The sequence below is a fragment of the Arachis ipaensis genome, chromosome B06 (assembly GCF_000816755.2).
Source record: "Arachis ipaensis cultivar K30076 chromosome B06, Araip1.1, whole genome shotgun sequence".
In the NCBI taxonomy this organism is placed as follows: Eukaryota; Viridiplantae; Streptophyta; class Magnoliopsida; order Fabales; family Fabaceae; genus Arachis; species Arachis ipaensis.
This window is the reverse complement of record NC_029790.2, coordinates 79,319,008-79,332,665: the sequence shown is the minus strand read 5'-3', so window position 1 is coordinate 79,332,665 and position 13,658 is coordinate 79,319,008. Positions and strand designations below refer to the sequence as shown.

The 13,658-nt window shown below is 41.0% G+C and overlaps 1 protein-coding gene across 1 annotated transcript; it reads left to right on the top strand.

Moving 5' to 3' along the window:
• LOC107646951 lies at positions 2,816-4,707 on the top strand. Its single transcript, XM_016351093.1, has 4 exons — positions 2,816-3,202; positions 3,306-3,393; positions 3,443-3,846; positions 3,928-4,707. The coding sequence occupies exons 1-4, from the start codon at positions 2,816-2,818 to the stop codon at positions 4,705-4,707; spliced, it is 1,659 nt and encodes a 552-aa protein (XP_016206579.1).

The window sequence follows — 13,658 nt, the reverse complement described above, 5'->3', positions numbered from 1 at the left end:
ATCGGCCAAGGTATGGTTTTGGTTTTCTCTATGTAGTATATAATATTCATGGACACTTAGGCTAGTGACTCATAGGATAGGTTTGGATTTATGTGATTGTTGATGATGGTTGGTTGATGGTGTATGATGAATTGACATGGTTAATGTTGATAAATAAAGATGTTGAGGTATGATGTTTGATGAACTTGAATGAATGTATATTGTTGACTATTGATATAAAGCATGAATGAGGTTGATGATGAGAATTGATAGTGATAAAATGACGATTGGTGAATGTGTTGGTGGAAGATTGATTTTATTGTCATGAAATTGATGTTTGATGGCTGAGAATGGTGAATTGTGACCCAATAAGGTAGATGGTGCTGTAAATGGGAGTTTGGTATTGTTTTGGTTGGATGTGGTTTGAGAATTTGGAAAAAATTGAGTACTTGTGGCTTTTGGTAAAAAGGGAATTTTGGTGAACTTTGTCTGATCATAACTTATGCCTCAATCTTCGAAATTTGTTGAAATTTATTTAGAATTAAAATTTATTGAAAACTCTTCGAATCAATATAAAGTTTGCAAAATTTGGTGTTAAAATCTAAAATTTTGCAAAGTTGCAGAATTTTGTGATTTCTAGTATGTGCGCACGCACAGCCATGTGCACACGCACACCCCTGCGAAAATTACAACCCGTACGCACATGCAGGGGAATGCTTCCTGTTTAGAGTGCTAGCACAGCAGGTGCACACATATAACCAATGAATAACTACAACCTGTGCGCATGCACACGTTGGGAAAGGCAGTCTGTTGGGGGCGCTAGCACAGCTTGTGCGAGCGAACAGAATTGTGAAAATTTGTAGTTGTGCGTACGCACACCCCTATGCGTATGCACATGTTTTAAAACTTCTCTTGGGCGTGCACACGCACACCCCTGTGCGGATGCACACGCCCTGTTTTATAACTTAAACTTTGTTTTTAAACTATTTCCCTTTCCCAACAAGATTGTATACTTCTATGACACCATTCTAAGACTCTTGGGCTTCATTTTGGGTATGAGAATATGGGAAAGAACCTAAGAGATTTAGTTGACATTATTTTGAAAAAATTCGAAATGGTGGCTTAGGTTCCAGGTGTACTGGGGATGGTTGGATGGCATGTGAAGGTAGATTGGTATATGAATTGAGAACTGATGAACTGATGAGTTTAGAATGGAAAATGTAAATCGACAGTAGTTGATATGAGTCAAGGACTCGGAATGAAAAATGCAAATTGACAGTGGTTGAGATGAGTCGAGGACTCGGAATGGAAATGTTGGATCCATAATATACTGAAAATGTTTTTGAAAAACCCCTGAACTACTATTTTATACTGAGATTGTTGAGACGCTATGCGCCAGGGACTGTGGTTAATCCTGCATGTAGAGGTAGCGGCGGCGGCGTAAGGACGGTGGTTAATCCCGCTTACGTTGAGATGTGAGGTCTGTGGCAAGAGTATCCCGCTCGCATCCCTTCGGGTCAATAGAGTGCGCAGGCACAAAATCCTGGACGGTGATCCGAGCACCAAATCTTGGGGGTTCTCAATGATGTCTCCGAAAGGCGACATATCCATGGAGATGTGTCGGGTTGGCAGTTGAACTGACAATGTGATATCACAGCCAATAGGACAAGCATTCATCATATGTATCTTCTATCTGTTTGTTTGCTTTGTCGACTTTTAATTGCTTGCCTAATTGAATAACATACCTAATTGCTATTTGAATTATTTTCCTTACATGCCAATACCTGTGTTTTACTTGCATTGTATATAATTGTGCTTTCTACTGGGATTGAGGTGGTTCGGAAGGCAATAGCAATGGGATCGCATGGAGGATAGGTTGGTGAAGGCTGTGGGACAGTGGAGAGTTGTTAGTTAGAGAATCCTTTAAGTTAGATTACCCTTTTTATACAGTTAAAGTTTTGAGTTATGTCATGGTTTTAAGTTATGCTTTATTGTTTTAGTATGATTTAAGATAAATCTTGTGATGGATATGAAGTTCTAGGATTGCCTTTGGCGTCCTGGGGTCTTATATCCTACATCACTGGGCACTGTTACCATACTGAGAATCTCTGGTTCTCATACCATATTTCTGTTGTGTTTTTTAGATGCAGGTCGCAACCCACCTCGGTAAGTTGTTTGGATGGTGACAGAAGTGGAGGATCATGATATTTTTGGAGTCTTTGTTATTATTTTGCTTATATAGCTCTCACTTTTGTATTTTGCTTTGCCTAGAGGCTTGTATTTGAGAGAGAAAAACTTGTATAAGCTGATTTTACTGTTGTTCTGTATGTCTGTATATAGCTAGCTGGCTTAAACTCTGCGAGCCGTGGCTAGATTCTTATGATATTATACTATTATCTTTTGTTATATTATCTCTGTTTCTTGTGCTTTAAGTTAGAAGCTTCGTTAGTACATTTTGTCGTAACCTTTGATTAACCTTAGCTTTACGACGCGAGGTAAAGCTTAGGCTAATTGGGGTGTTACATTTAGTGGTATCAGAGTGGTTCGTCCTTGTGAGCCTGAGGGATGGACCGATTGTGCTTCATTGCATACTCTATGTGTCTTTTTCTTTGATGCTATTAGGTTATCTACTTGATATTGCATATCCTGCTTGTTTGTGAGTGCCTGTTTAGGATAATTGAAGCACTAGGCTTTTGATATTGAGACTGATCATCTTGATATCGATTGTTTGGTGTAGACAGGAACCCTAATGGCCACTCACGGACGAGGTCGAGCACGTTCACGAGAAAGTAGGAATGAGCAACCGGTTGACAACCATGCCGAATTCATAGCGGCCATGGCAAACCTTGCGAATACCATGGAAGCTAATGCTATTACGACTCTGCAAGCGGTGCAGAGGTTAGGCCAACCGGATGGGAATGGCAATGGAAATGGTGAAGGAAATGCGAATAACAATGCGGAGGGAAACGACGATAACTTGGGAGGTGCCCCGATGACCTTGGCGACTTTTCTCAAGGTTCATCCACCAATTTTCCGAGGATCAACCAACCCTACAGAAGCAGACAACTGGTTTCAAGCCATGGAGCATGCTTTACAGGTGCAACATGTTCCGAATAACCAATATGTAGAATTTGCTGCTTATCAGCTTGCGGAAGAGTCCCAACACTGGTGGCAAGCAGAGTACCGCTTGCTACAGCTCCAGAATGCTGATGTTCCTTGGGATGTATTCCAAACGGCCTTCTACAAGAAGTACTTTCCTGAGTCTGCAAGGGAAGCAAAGGAGATGGAACTTATGCAGTTGAAACAAGGTTCCTTGTCTGTGGCAGACTACACAAGCAAATTTGCGGAGCTTTGTAGGTTTTCTCGGGTGTGTCAGGGTACCCCAGAGATCTACGATAGCTGGAAGTGTTTCAAGTATCAAAGATGCTTGAAGGATAGCATTATGACTGCTTGGCTCCTATAGAGATCCGTGTCTTCTCCGAGTTAGTGAACAAGGCGAGAGTGGTGGAAGAATATACAAAGACAATAGCTTCGCCCAAGGAGACTCATGGAGTAAATACCAGTAGGGGACGTGGCAAGTATTTTCATTCGAGAGGTCAGAGTTTCAAGAGAGGAGGATATGCTCCTCAAGGGCAAGGAGGCTTCAGAAAGAACGCTCAGAATCAGTTTCAGTATGCCAAAGGGAGAGGAAATCAGAGTAAGATTTCTCCGGATTTGACTTGTGCACATTGTGGGCATTTCAATCCATATGACTCATGCAATATTGGTTTAGGTGGTTGCTTCAACTGTGGCTTGCGTGGTCACATTGCAAGGGATTACACTCGTAGGAAGAACCCGAATGCGGGTCAGAGTCAGCACCAAGGACGGGTTTTTGCTATGAACACCAATGATGCTTCCAAGGCAGATCCATTGATGAGAGGTAACTATTTAATTGGTGATAAAGTCTAGATTGCATTGTATGATACTGGAGCTCCGCATTTGTTTATTTTGTTTGATAAGGTTGAGGAACTAGGCTTGAAAGTGTCAGAGATAGCATTTGATCTGCATGTACATATTCCGCATCAGACAATTATGACTAGATCAGGTTGTAGGCAAGTAGGTTTCAAGCTTGAGGGTAGAGATTTTGTGCATGACTTGATTTGCTTGCCAATGATTGGGTTAGAGATGATTTTGGGGTTTGATTGGTTGTTGAAGAACCGGGTTTTGTTGGATTGCTTTGAGCGGTTAATTCAGTTTATTCCGGAAGGAGAAAAGGGAGCAGTGATAGCTGAGGGTTACTACCTGAACTCAGTAATGGTGCACTGTAATGGGGAAGAGTGTCAGGATTATGTTCTGTTGGCTGCAAACTCGTTAGGTGATAATCAGGAACTAGATCAAATACCGGTAGTTAGAGACTTTCCGGAAGTGTTCCAGGAAGATATTCCTGAATTTTTACCTCAGAGGAAAATTGAATTTGTGAGTGAATTGGTGCCGGAAGCCGGACCAGTGACGATTGCGCCTTATCGAATGGCTCCGATAGAGTTGGTTGAATTGAAGACTCAGTTAGAAGAGCTTCTGAACAAGAGGTTCATTCGACCAAGTGTATCTCCGTGGGTAGCGCCAGTTTTATTGGTGAAGAAGAAGGATGGAGGAATGCGACTGTGTGTGGATTACCGACAGTTGAACAAAGTAACTATGAAGAACAAGTACTCGCTGCCAACGTTATATGACTTGATGGATCAATTGTAAGGAGCTAGAGTGTTTTCCAAGATCGACTTAAGATCCGGTTACCATCAGATAAGGGTGAAAGAGGATGACATCCCGAAAATTGCGTTTAGGACACACTGTGGACACTACGAGTTTGCGGTAATGTCCTTTGGGTTGATGAATGCACCTGCTGTGTTCATGGATTACATGAATAAAGTATTTCGTCCCTTTCTAAGATGGCAAAAGAGCATGAAGAACACTTGAGGATTGTGTTGCAAATCTTAAAAGAGCAAAAATTGTAGTCTAAGTTGTCCAAGTGTGAGTTCTGGAAAAAGAAAGTAAAGTTCCTAGATCATGTGGTGAGCAAAGGAGGAATAGCAGTAGATCCTTCGAAAGTGGAGGCGATGATGGAATGGGAAAGACCAACGACGGTGACGGAAGTCAGAAGTTTCTTGGGCTTCGCCGGATATTACCGGAGATTTATTGAAGGATTTTCCTGGATTGCACTACCGATGACTAAGTTGACAAGGAAAGAGGTTCTATTTGTGTGGACGTCGGAGTGTGCAGAAAGTTTTCAAACCTTGAAGCAGAAGTTAACTTCAGCACCTGTTTTGATTTTACCGGAACCGCACAAACCATTTGAAGTGTATTATGATGCATCACTGAAGGTTTTGGGTTGCGTGTTGATGCAACACCGGAATGTGGTGGCTTACGCACCACGTCAGCTGAGACCGCATGAGGTAAATTACCCAACTCATGATTTAGAATTAGCGGCGATTGTGTTTGCATTGAAGATTTGGAGACACCACTTGTACGGAGTGAGGTTTTACGTCTTTTCTCATCATAAGAGTCTCAAGTACATCTTTGATCAGAAAGAGCTCAATATGCGTCAGAGGAGGTGGATGGAGCTTTTGAAGGATTATGATTTTGAATTAAGTCATCACCCTGGAAAGGCGAATGTGGTAGCAGACGCTTTGAGTCGAAAGTCCCTGACAATTTCTTGGATGAGAATCAAGGAAGAGGAGCTAATTGATAAGTTTGTGGACCTTAAGTTGGATATTGGTGAAGTTGTGAGAAGAGTTTATTTAAACCTGTTACAGATCTCAAGCACGTTTAGATCAGAGATTTAGAGAGCTCAGCAAGATGAGTAGAAGTTTCAGCAACTGTTTCAACCAGTTGGTGATAAGAGGCGCGGAGAATTCACTAAGGAGGAGGAAGGGTTGTGGAGATACAAAGGGAGAATTTGTATACCGGATGTCGGGAGCTTGAGGCAAGATTTGTTGTCAGAAGCTCACAATAGTGGGTTTTCTATTCATCCCGAAAGTACAAAGATGTATTATGACTTAAAGAAGATGTTCTGGTGGCCTAGGATGAAAGGTGATGTAGCAACAGTGGTATCCAAGTTCCTGACATGTCAGAAGGTGAAGATAGAGCATCAGAAACCATCGGGAATGTTACAGCCACTTGATATTCCTCAGTGGAAGTGGGAAGGAATTGCAATGGACCTTGTGACTGGTCTACCGAGGACTAGGTTGGGATTTGATACGGTTTGGGTGATCGTGGATTGCTTAACCGAATCCGCCCATTTTCTGCCTATTCGAGTGAATTGTTCTATGGAAGAGTTGGCGAGATCGTACATCAAAGAGATAGTAAGATTGTATGGTGTGCTATCGAGCATAGTGTCAGACCGTGATCCTTGATTCACATCATGGTTTTGGGGAGCTTTTCAGAAAGCTTTCGGTACAAAGCTATGTCTCAGCACCACATATCATCCGCAAATGGATAGATAGTCGAAAATGACTATTCAGACATTGGAAGATATGCTAAGGGCGTGTGTATTGGATCAACTTGGAAGTTGGGACCGTTACATGCCATTGGTGGAGTTTGCGTACAACAATAGCTTTCATGCGAGCATTGGGATGGCTCCATATGAAGCCTTGTATAGACGGAAGTGCCAATCTCCACTTTGTTGATATGAGTCTGGTGAAGCTAGTATTTTGGGTCTTGAATTGGTAGCAAAGACTACTGAGAAGATTAAGAAGATTCGGGAAAGGATTCTAACTGCTCAGAGTCGACAGAAGAGTTACGCGGATCAGAGGAGGAAACCACTGGAATTTGAAGTAGGAGAGCATGTATTTTTAAGGGTTATGCCAACAACTGGGATTGGAAAAGCAATCAAGACCAAGAAGTTGAATCCAAGGTTCATTGGACCGTTTGAGATTCTGAGACGATTCGGGCCGGTGGCAGATCAAGTAGCTTTGCCACCTCACTTGTCTAACTTACATGACATATTTCACGTGTCATAACTCCGTAAATACACGTCAGATGCGGCTCATGTGTTAGAACCCGAGTCGGTCGAGTTGAGGGAGAACATGACTTTTCAAGTAACACCAGTATGGATTGACGACACGAGTGTGAAGAAGCTGCGAGGAAATGAACTTTCATTGGTTAAAGTTGCTTGGGAGTGAGCAGGAGTTGAAGAGCATACTTGGGAATTGGAGTCTGAGATGCGAAAGGATTATCCCGAGCTATTCTCAGGTAATCATTAAATTTTGAGGGCAAAATTTCTTATTTGGTGGGGAGAATGTAAGAACCACGACTAATTAACCGCCTAATTAGATAATTAATTGCCCCAAAATAGAATCTGAAAAGTTAGAACGAGAATTAGAGGATTTAAATATAATTTTTGGACTCAGTGGCTTTTTCTGAGTCAGAAAATGTATTTTCTGCGAAAAATCGTCGGAAACCGTGAACCGATAGTCGAACTGGTTGAACCGGTTTAAGTTTGCTCGATATTGCGCGAGAAAAGGTGAAAACAGTAAAAAATCTTAGAAAAACAATAGAAGTAAAAAACGGGCGTTAATTTTAAAGGTTTGGCCCAAAGTTGGGCCAAACGGGCTAAAAACGATAACGGATTGGACCGGGCCCAAGTTGGGCCCAAGCCCAACATATAAATAGGTTCATTTAATGAACCCACTCGGCAACAACACATATAAACACAACACCATCAGCTGAAAGAGAAAGGGGAGAAGAGGAAGAAGAAAACACTATTCATCACCATCTTCACAAGCTCATATCTTGAGCTATAGAGCTTCGATCGCCGCACCGTTTGTGGCCACGCGTTCCTCATGAAGAGCTCTACAAAACCGACACAAGAAACTGGTAAGGAAACCACGAATCCTTCTCAGATCTTCTCCTCAAAATTTCAAAAATTTAGGATTTTGGTTTTGAGTGAAATCTTGTGTTTTGGGTGTTTAGGTACACTCTAGCCCTTGATTGATGTTGGTTTTGGCATCCAAAACTGTTGGGCAAGGTAAGAAGTTTTGAAACTCTTGTAAAATTTCAATTATAATGAGCCTTAGGTTGATTAGTTATGGTCTATGTGTGTTATAGCTTGATTATTGTGAGTTTGGAAGTTTTTGGTGATTGTTGGTGCTTGATTGGAGTTGATTGGTGGCTTGGATTGTGGTGGAAAGTTCAACTTGTGCTCATTTGGGGCTTTGGTTCTGATAAACCCCTATTTTATGATTTATCTTATGCTCAATTGAGTATTTTTTATCAATTCTTCACCCACTTATTCATATGAATTGCATGGTTTTTACAACTCCTTCCTTATTATGTGATATGTGTGAAAACATGTTTCCTATGCCTTAAAAATGTTAATTATCCTTTATTACCATTCGATACCGTGATTTGTGTGTTCAGTAATTTTAGGCTTCATAGGGCCGGAATGGCTTAGATAACAGAAAGGAAACATGCAAAAATGGAAGGAACGCATAAAATGGAGTTTTGAAGAAAATGGCAGCGACGTGCACGCATAGACGACGCGAACGCGTGCCTCGCGCAAAATGCAAGCGATGTGCACACAAGGACGACGCGAACGCATGCCTAGCAAAAAGCACGAGTGACACGTACGCAAGACTGACGCGTACGCATGGCAAGGAAAATCTCCAATGACGCGCACGCGTGACCCACACGCACGCGTGATGGACACCCCGTGCAGGAAATTGCAGAAAACGCCCTCAGCGATTTCTGGGCCCTTCTTTGGCCCAAATCCAAGCCCAGAAACACAATATAGAGGCTGGAAAATGGGGAATCAAAGGGAGAATGGATACAACATTCATAATTCACAATTTTAGGTTTTAGATGTAGTTTTAGAGAGAGAGAGAGAGAGAGAGGCTCTCTCCTCTCTCTTAGGTTTTTAGGATTAGGATTCCTCTTAGTTTATGGTTATTTCTCAATTCCAGGTTCAATGTTCCTTTAATTTATGTTTCTCTTCTACTTTTATTTATTCTAATGCTTTTACTTGTTAATTACTTATGTTCCCAAATTGGCTTATGAACCTTCTCATGTTAGATTTGAATTTATGTTTAAATGCAATTTGAGGTATTTTAGATTTATAATTGCTTTCTTCTATTTACAATATAAATAATTTAGATTTTTCCCCTTTTGGCTTTGGTTGAATAGTTGGTGACACTTGAGTTATCAAACTCAGCAGTTGATTGAAAATTGGAAATTGCTAATTGATTTGGATCCCTCTAAAACTAGTCTTTCCTCAGAAGTTGACTAGGACTTGAGGAATCAAGTTGATTAGTCCACTTGACTTTTCTTTATTTAGTAAGGGTTAACTTAGTGGGAGAAATAAACAATTCTCATCACACTTGATAAGGATAACTAGGATGAGATTTCCAGTTCTCATACCTTGCCAAGAGTTTTTCTAATTATTAATTTATTTTTCTTGCCATTTAAATTACTTGTTCCTTATTTCAAAAACCAAAAATATACAATTTCATAACCAATAATAAATCATACTTCCCTGCAATTCTTTGAGAGACGACCCAAGGTTTAAATACTTCGGTTATAAATTTTATTGGGTTTTGTTATTTGTGACAACCAAACTTTTGCACGAGAGGATTCTCTACTGGTTTAGAAACTATACTTACAACGCAATTATTTTTATAAAATTCTTTACTAGCAAGAATCTGTTCGTAAAAAATGGTGCTGGTACACGGAATCGTGATTGCACACTTTTCACACAACTTCGTGCAGCTGACCAGCAAGTGCACTGGGTCGTCCAAGTAATACCTTACGTGAGTAAGGGTCGATCCCACAGAGATTGTCGGCTTGAAGCAAGCAAAGGTCATCCTTGTAAATCTCAGTCAGGCAGATTCAAATGGTTATGGGATTTTGATAATTGAAATATAATTAAAACAGAAAATAAGATAGAAGCACTTATGTAATTCATTGGTGGGATTTCAGATAAGCGTATGAAGATGCTTTGTTCCTTCTGAACCTCTGCTTTCCTATTGCCTTCATCCAATCATTCATATTCCCTTTCATGGCAAGCTATATGTTGGGGATCACCGTTGTCAATGGCTACCGTCTGTTCTCTCAGTGAAAATGGTCCAAATGCACTGTCACCGCATGGCTAATCATCTGTCAGTTCTCACTCATGTTGGAATAGGATCCATTGATCCTTTTGCGTCTGTCACTATGCCCAACACTCGCGAGTTTGAAGCTCGTCACAGTCATCCCTTCCCAGATCTTAGATGGAATACCACAGACAAGGTTTAGACTTTCTGGACCTCAGGAATGGCTGCCAATAATTCTAGCCTATACCATGAAGGTTTTAATCTTAGATTAGAAACCCAAGAGATACACATTCAAGCTTGTTTTCATGTAGAGCGGAAGTGGTTGTCAGGCACGCGTTCATAAGTGAGAATGGTGATGAGTGTCACATAATTATCACATTCATCATGTTCTTATGTGCGAATGAATATCTTAGAATAAGAATAAGCATGAATTGAATAGAAAAACAGTAGTAAAAGCATTGATTCATGAAGAACAGCAGAGCTCCACACCATAATCTATGGGGTGTAGAAACTCCACCGTTAAAAATACATAAGTGATAATGGTGGTCATTGGCTTCGTCCCTAAAGGGGGAACCAGAATAACCAAGATGAAAATACAATAGTAAAAGGTCCTACTTATAATGAACTAGTAACCTAGGGTTTACAAAAATGAGTAAATGATGCAGAAATCCACTTCCGGGTCCACTTGGTGTGTGCTTGGACTGAGCATTTAAGCTTTCATATGTAGAGTCTTTTCTTGGAGTTAAATGCCAGCTTTGGTGTCAGTTCTGGCGTTTAACGCCAGAATAGAATAGAAAGTTGGCGTTTAAACGCTAGTTTGCGTTATCGAAACTCAGGCAAAGTATGGACTATTATATATTGCTGGACAGCCCAGGATGTCTACTTTCCAACGCAATTTAGAGCGTGCCAATTGGGCTTCTGTAGCTCTAGAAAATCCATTTCGAGTGCAGAGTAGTCAGAATCCAACAGCATCTGCAGTCCTTTTTCAGCATCTGAATCAGATTTTTGCTCAGGTCCCTCAATTTCAGCCAAAAAATACCTGAAATCACAGAAAAACACACAAACTCATAGTAAAGTCCAGAAATATGATTTTTATTTAAAATCTAATAAAAATATAATAAAAAGTAATTAAAACATACTAAAAACTACCTAAAAATAATGCCAAAAAGTGTATAAATTATCCGCTCATCAGGCACCGTTGCCGGAGACTTGCAAACGTGTGCCTTATTATTGGTTATTGTAAATATTTTATTTTGCTTGTTTATTTCTTTTTATTTTTGTTTTTAATTTTTATTAGTTAATATGAGTTCTCACCCCCGTCACTTTGAGTTTGGTTCTAATATTGTTGTAAGGAATGGAAGCTATAACAGGAACATGCATCAAGGTCGAAACAATCACAAATGGAACCACGAGGATCTGATCAACCCTTTCGGCAACAACACTTTCCAAGATACCATGGACAACGACCATTCTACAATGCATACCAAGACAATAGTTATGGTGGACCCCCTCATGACAAACCACCTCCACCAAATTACTATGGTCAAGAGACATTCCGAGGTGCATACCAAGATGATAGATATGGTGGACCCCCTTGTAGTTACCAAGAAGTCCCATCATATGCCAATGAACCACCTCTTCAACATAGCTTCGGACCACCATACTCACAAGCCAATCACAACCATTCACCTCCATATGACCCTAACCTCTACCCACCCCAATTCCAATCCAATTACTCCCGAGAACCACCACTTCCATATGCATCATGTCCATATCCGTCGACCCATGAATCACAGGATTGTCTTAAGGAAACCGTGGATAAATTTCATGCAACCCTTCATCAATTGGAGCAAGCGATAAATCGATTAGCCCCTAGTCCGAAGGAGACACTAGAAGCTCCGGTTGACAGTACAGAACATGACTTTGTACTAGAACAAGTAGAGGAAGCTGAAATTATAAAGGAAGAAAAATTGGTTGAAGACTAAGGATACGCTGAACCTCCATGGGAATCAAGAATTGTGGATACTTTCGGCCAGAAATTTGCAATTGATTCTAAGGAGGATAGTGCACAACCCCCAAAGCATGTATCTTATGAAGAACTGGATGAAACAGATCAAGAAGGAAGTTTTTGTGGTAATAACGATCATGAATCAAGCTCTCCTAGTGATGAACTTGCATCCATAATTGAATTCTTTGAGAATGAAGATTTCACCCCGAGTGAATATGAGGATGATGTGGAGGTAGACTTTTCTCAACCTCTAACTTATGACTTGAGTGATGAGGAAGAAATTCAAGACTTTGATCAAGACGAGGTTGCAATTGAAGAGGTCTGTCAGGAAGTGGAAGAATTCACAGAGGAGTATAAGGAAGTGGAGCTTGTAGAACCACCGGAAACACCTCTCCCAAAGCCATTACCACCTAATACAAACTTCAAGTGGGTAAAATCCTTAGCCTTCATCTTTACTTTTCCACTTGAATATGGTTTGCTTGAAACAGATGGCCAGCTTAGAGCTCTTTGTGGCTTTTAGAGTAAGAGGGAGATGGTTAGCAATAGAAGTTAGCATCCAAAGTTCAATATGGTTCTACGCTCTAAATAGAAGTGCAAGGATTGGTATAGAGTTCGATTAAATGGGTCTCAGAAGATCTTTGGGTATCTCAGTGAGAGTTCCAATTACTCATCGCCCGGTTGGAATAATGAAGATAATAGCAAAGACGGGTATAGAAGCAAGGTTTGGGATCCTGGAATTTGTCCTAACAATCAATACTCCTGGAGCCTGAAAACCTGCTTTAACTTGCTCAAAGGCTTTACGTGCCTAGTTTGGGACCCCAAAGGCTATTGGAATTGCAAACGTTGGTGGAGATTTCTGTATGAATTCAAGCACAAGCCACCATAACAGGGAGCTCAACAAATTTCCAACTTAAGGACTTTAACTAAAAGTGCTAGGTGGGAGACAACCCACCATGGTATGATTGTTCCTTTTTCAATTTTAATTTTATTTTCTTATTGTTTGTCTTTAGTTATATTTTATTTCTTTTTATTTTATTTTATTTTCCCTGGAAACATGCATATAGTCTGCATTTGCATTTGCATAATGCATAAAAAAAATACACCACGTGTGCACATGGGACACGCGTGGGCTTCAAATCGGCGTATCAATCTAACGCCGAGAAAGTTGGGCTGGAATCGTGCGGCTGGTTGCGTTACGTATAATTTGGGCCACGTGTATGCGTCAACGACGCGTACTCGTCATTTTCATTAACACACATCACGCGTAAGCGTGGGCGACACGTACGCGTCGCCTGAAAATTTTGCCCCCCTAATTGAAACAGAGAGTTGCGCCAAAATGACGCTGGATATGTGCATTTAGCACAGATTCTAGTCGACGCGTACGCGTGCTCCACGCGTACGCGTCATTTTCCTTATCCACCATTCACACGTTCGCGTCACTGACGCTTTCGCGTCGTTGCACTTCCGCCTCAGCTACGCTCTCACGTGATCCACGCGTCCGCGTGGATTTGAATCCATTTAACCCCCCAACGTGGAAACCCTAACCTAGCGTCGTCCCCTTTTCCCCCCGTCCCCAACGTTCCACCTCCATTTCTCTCTTCCCCTCCAACCTT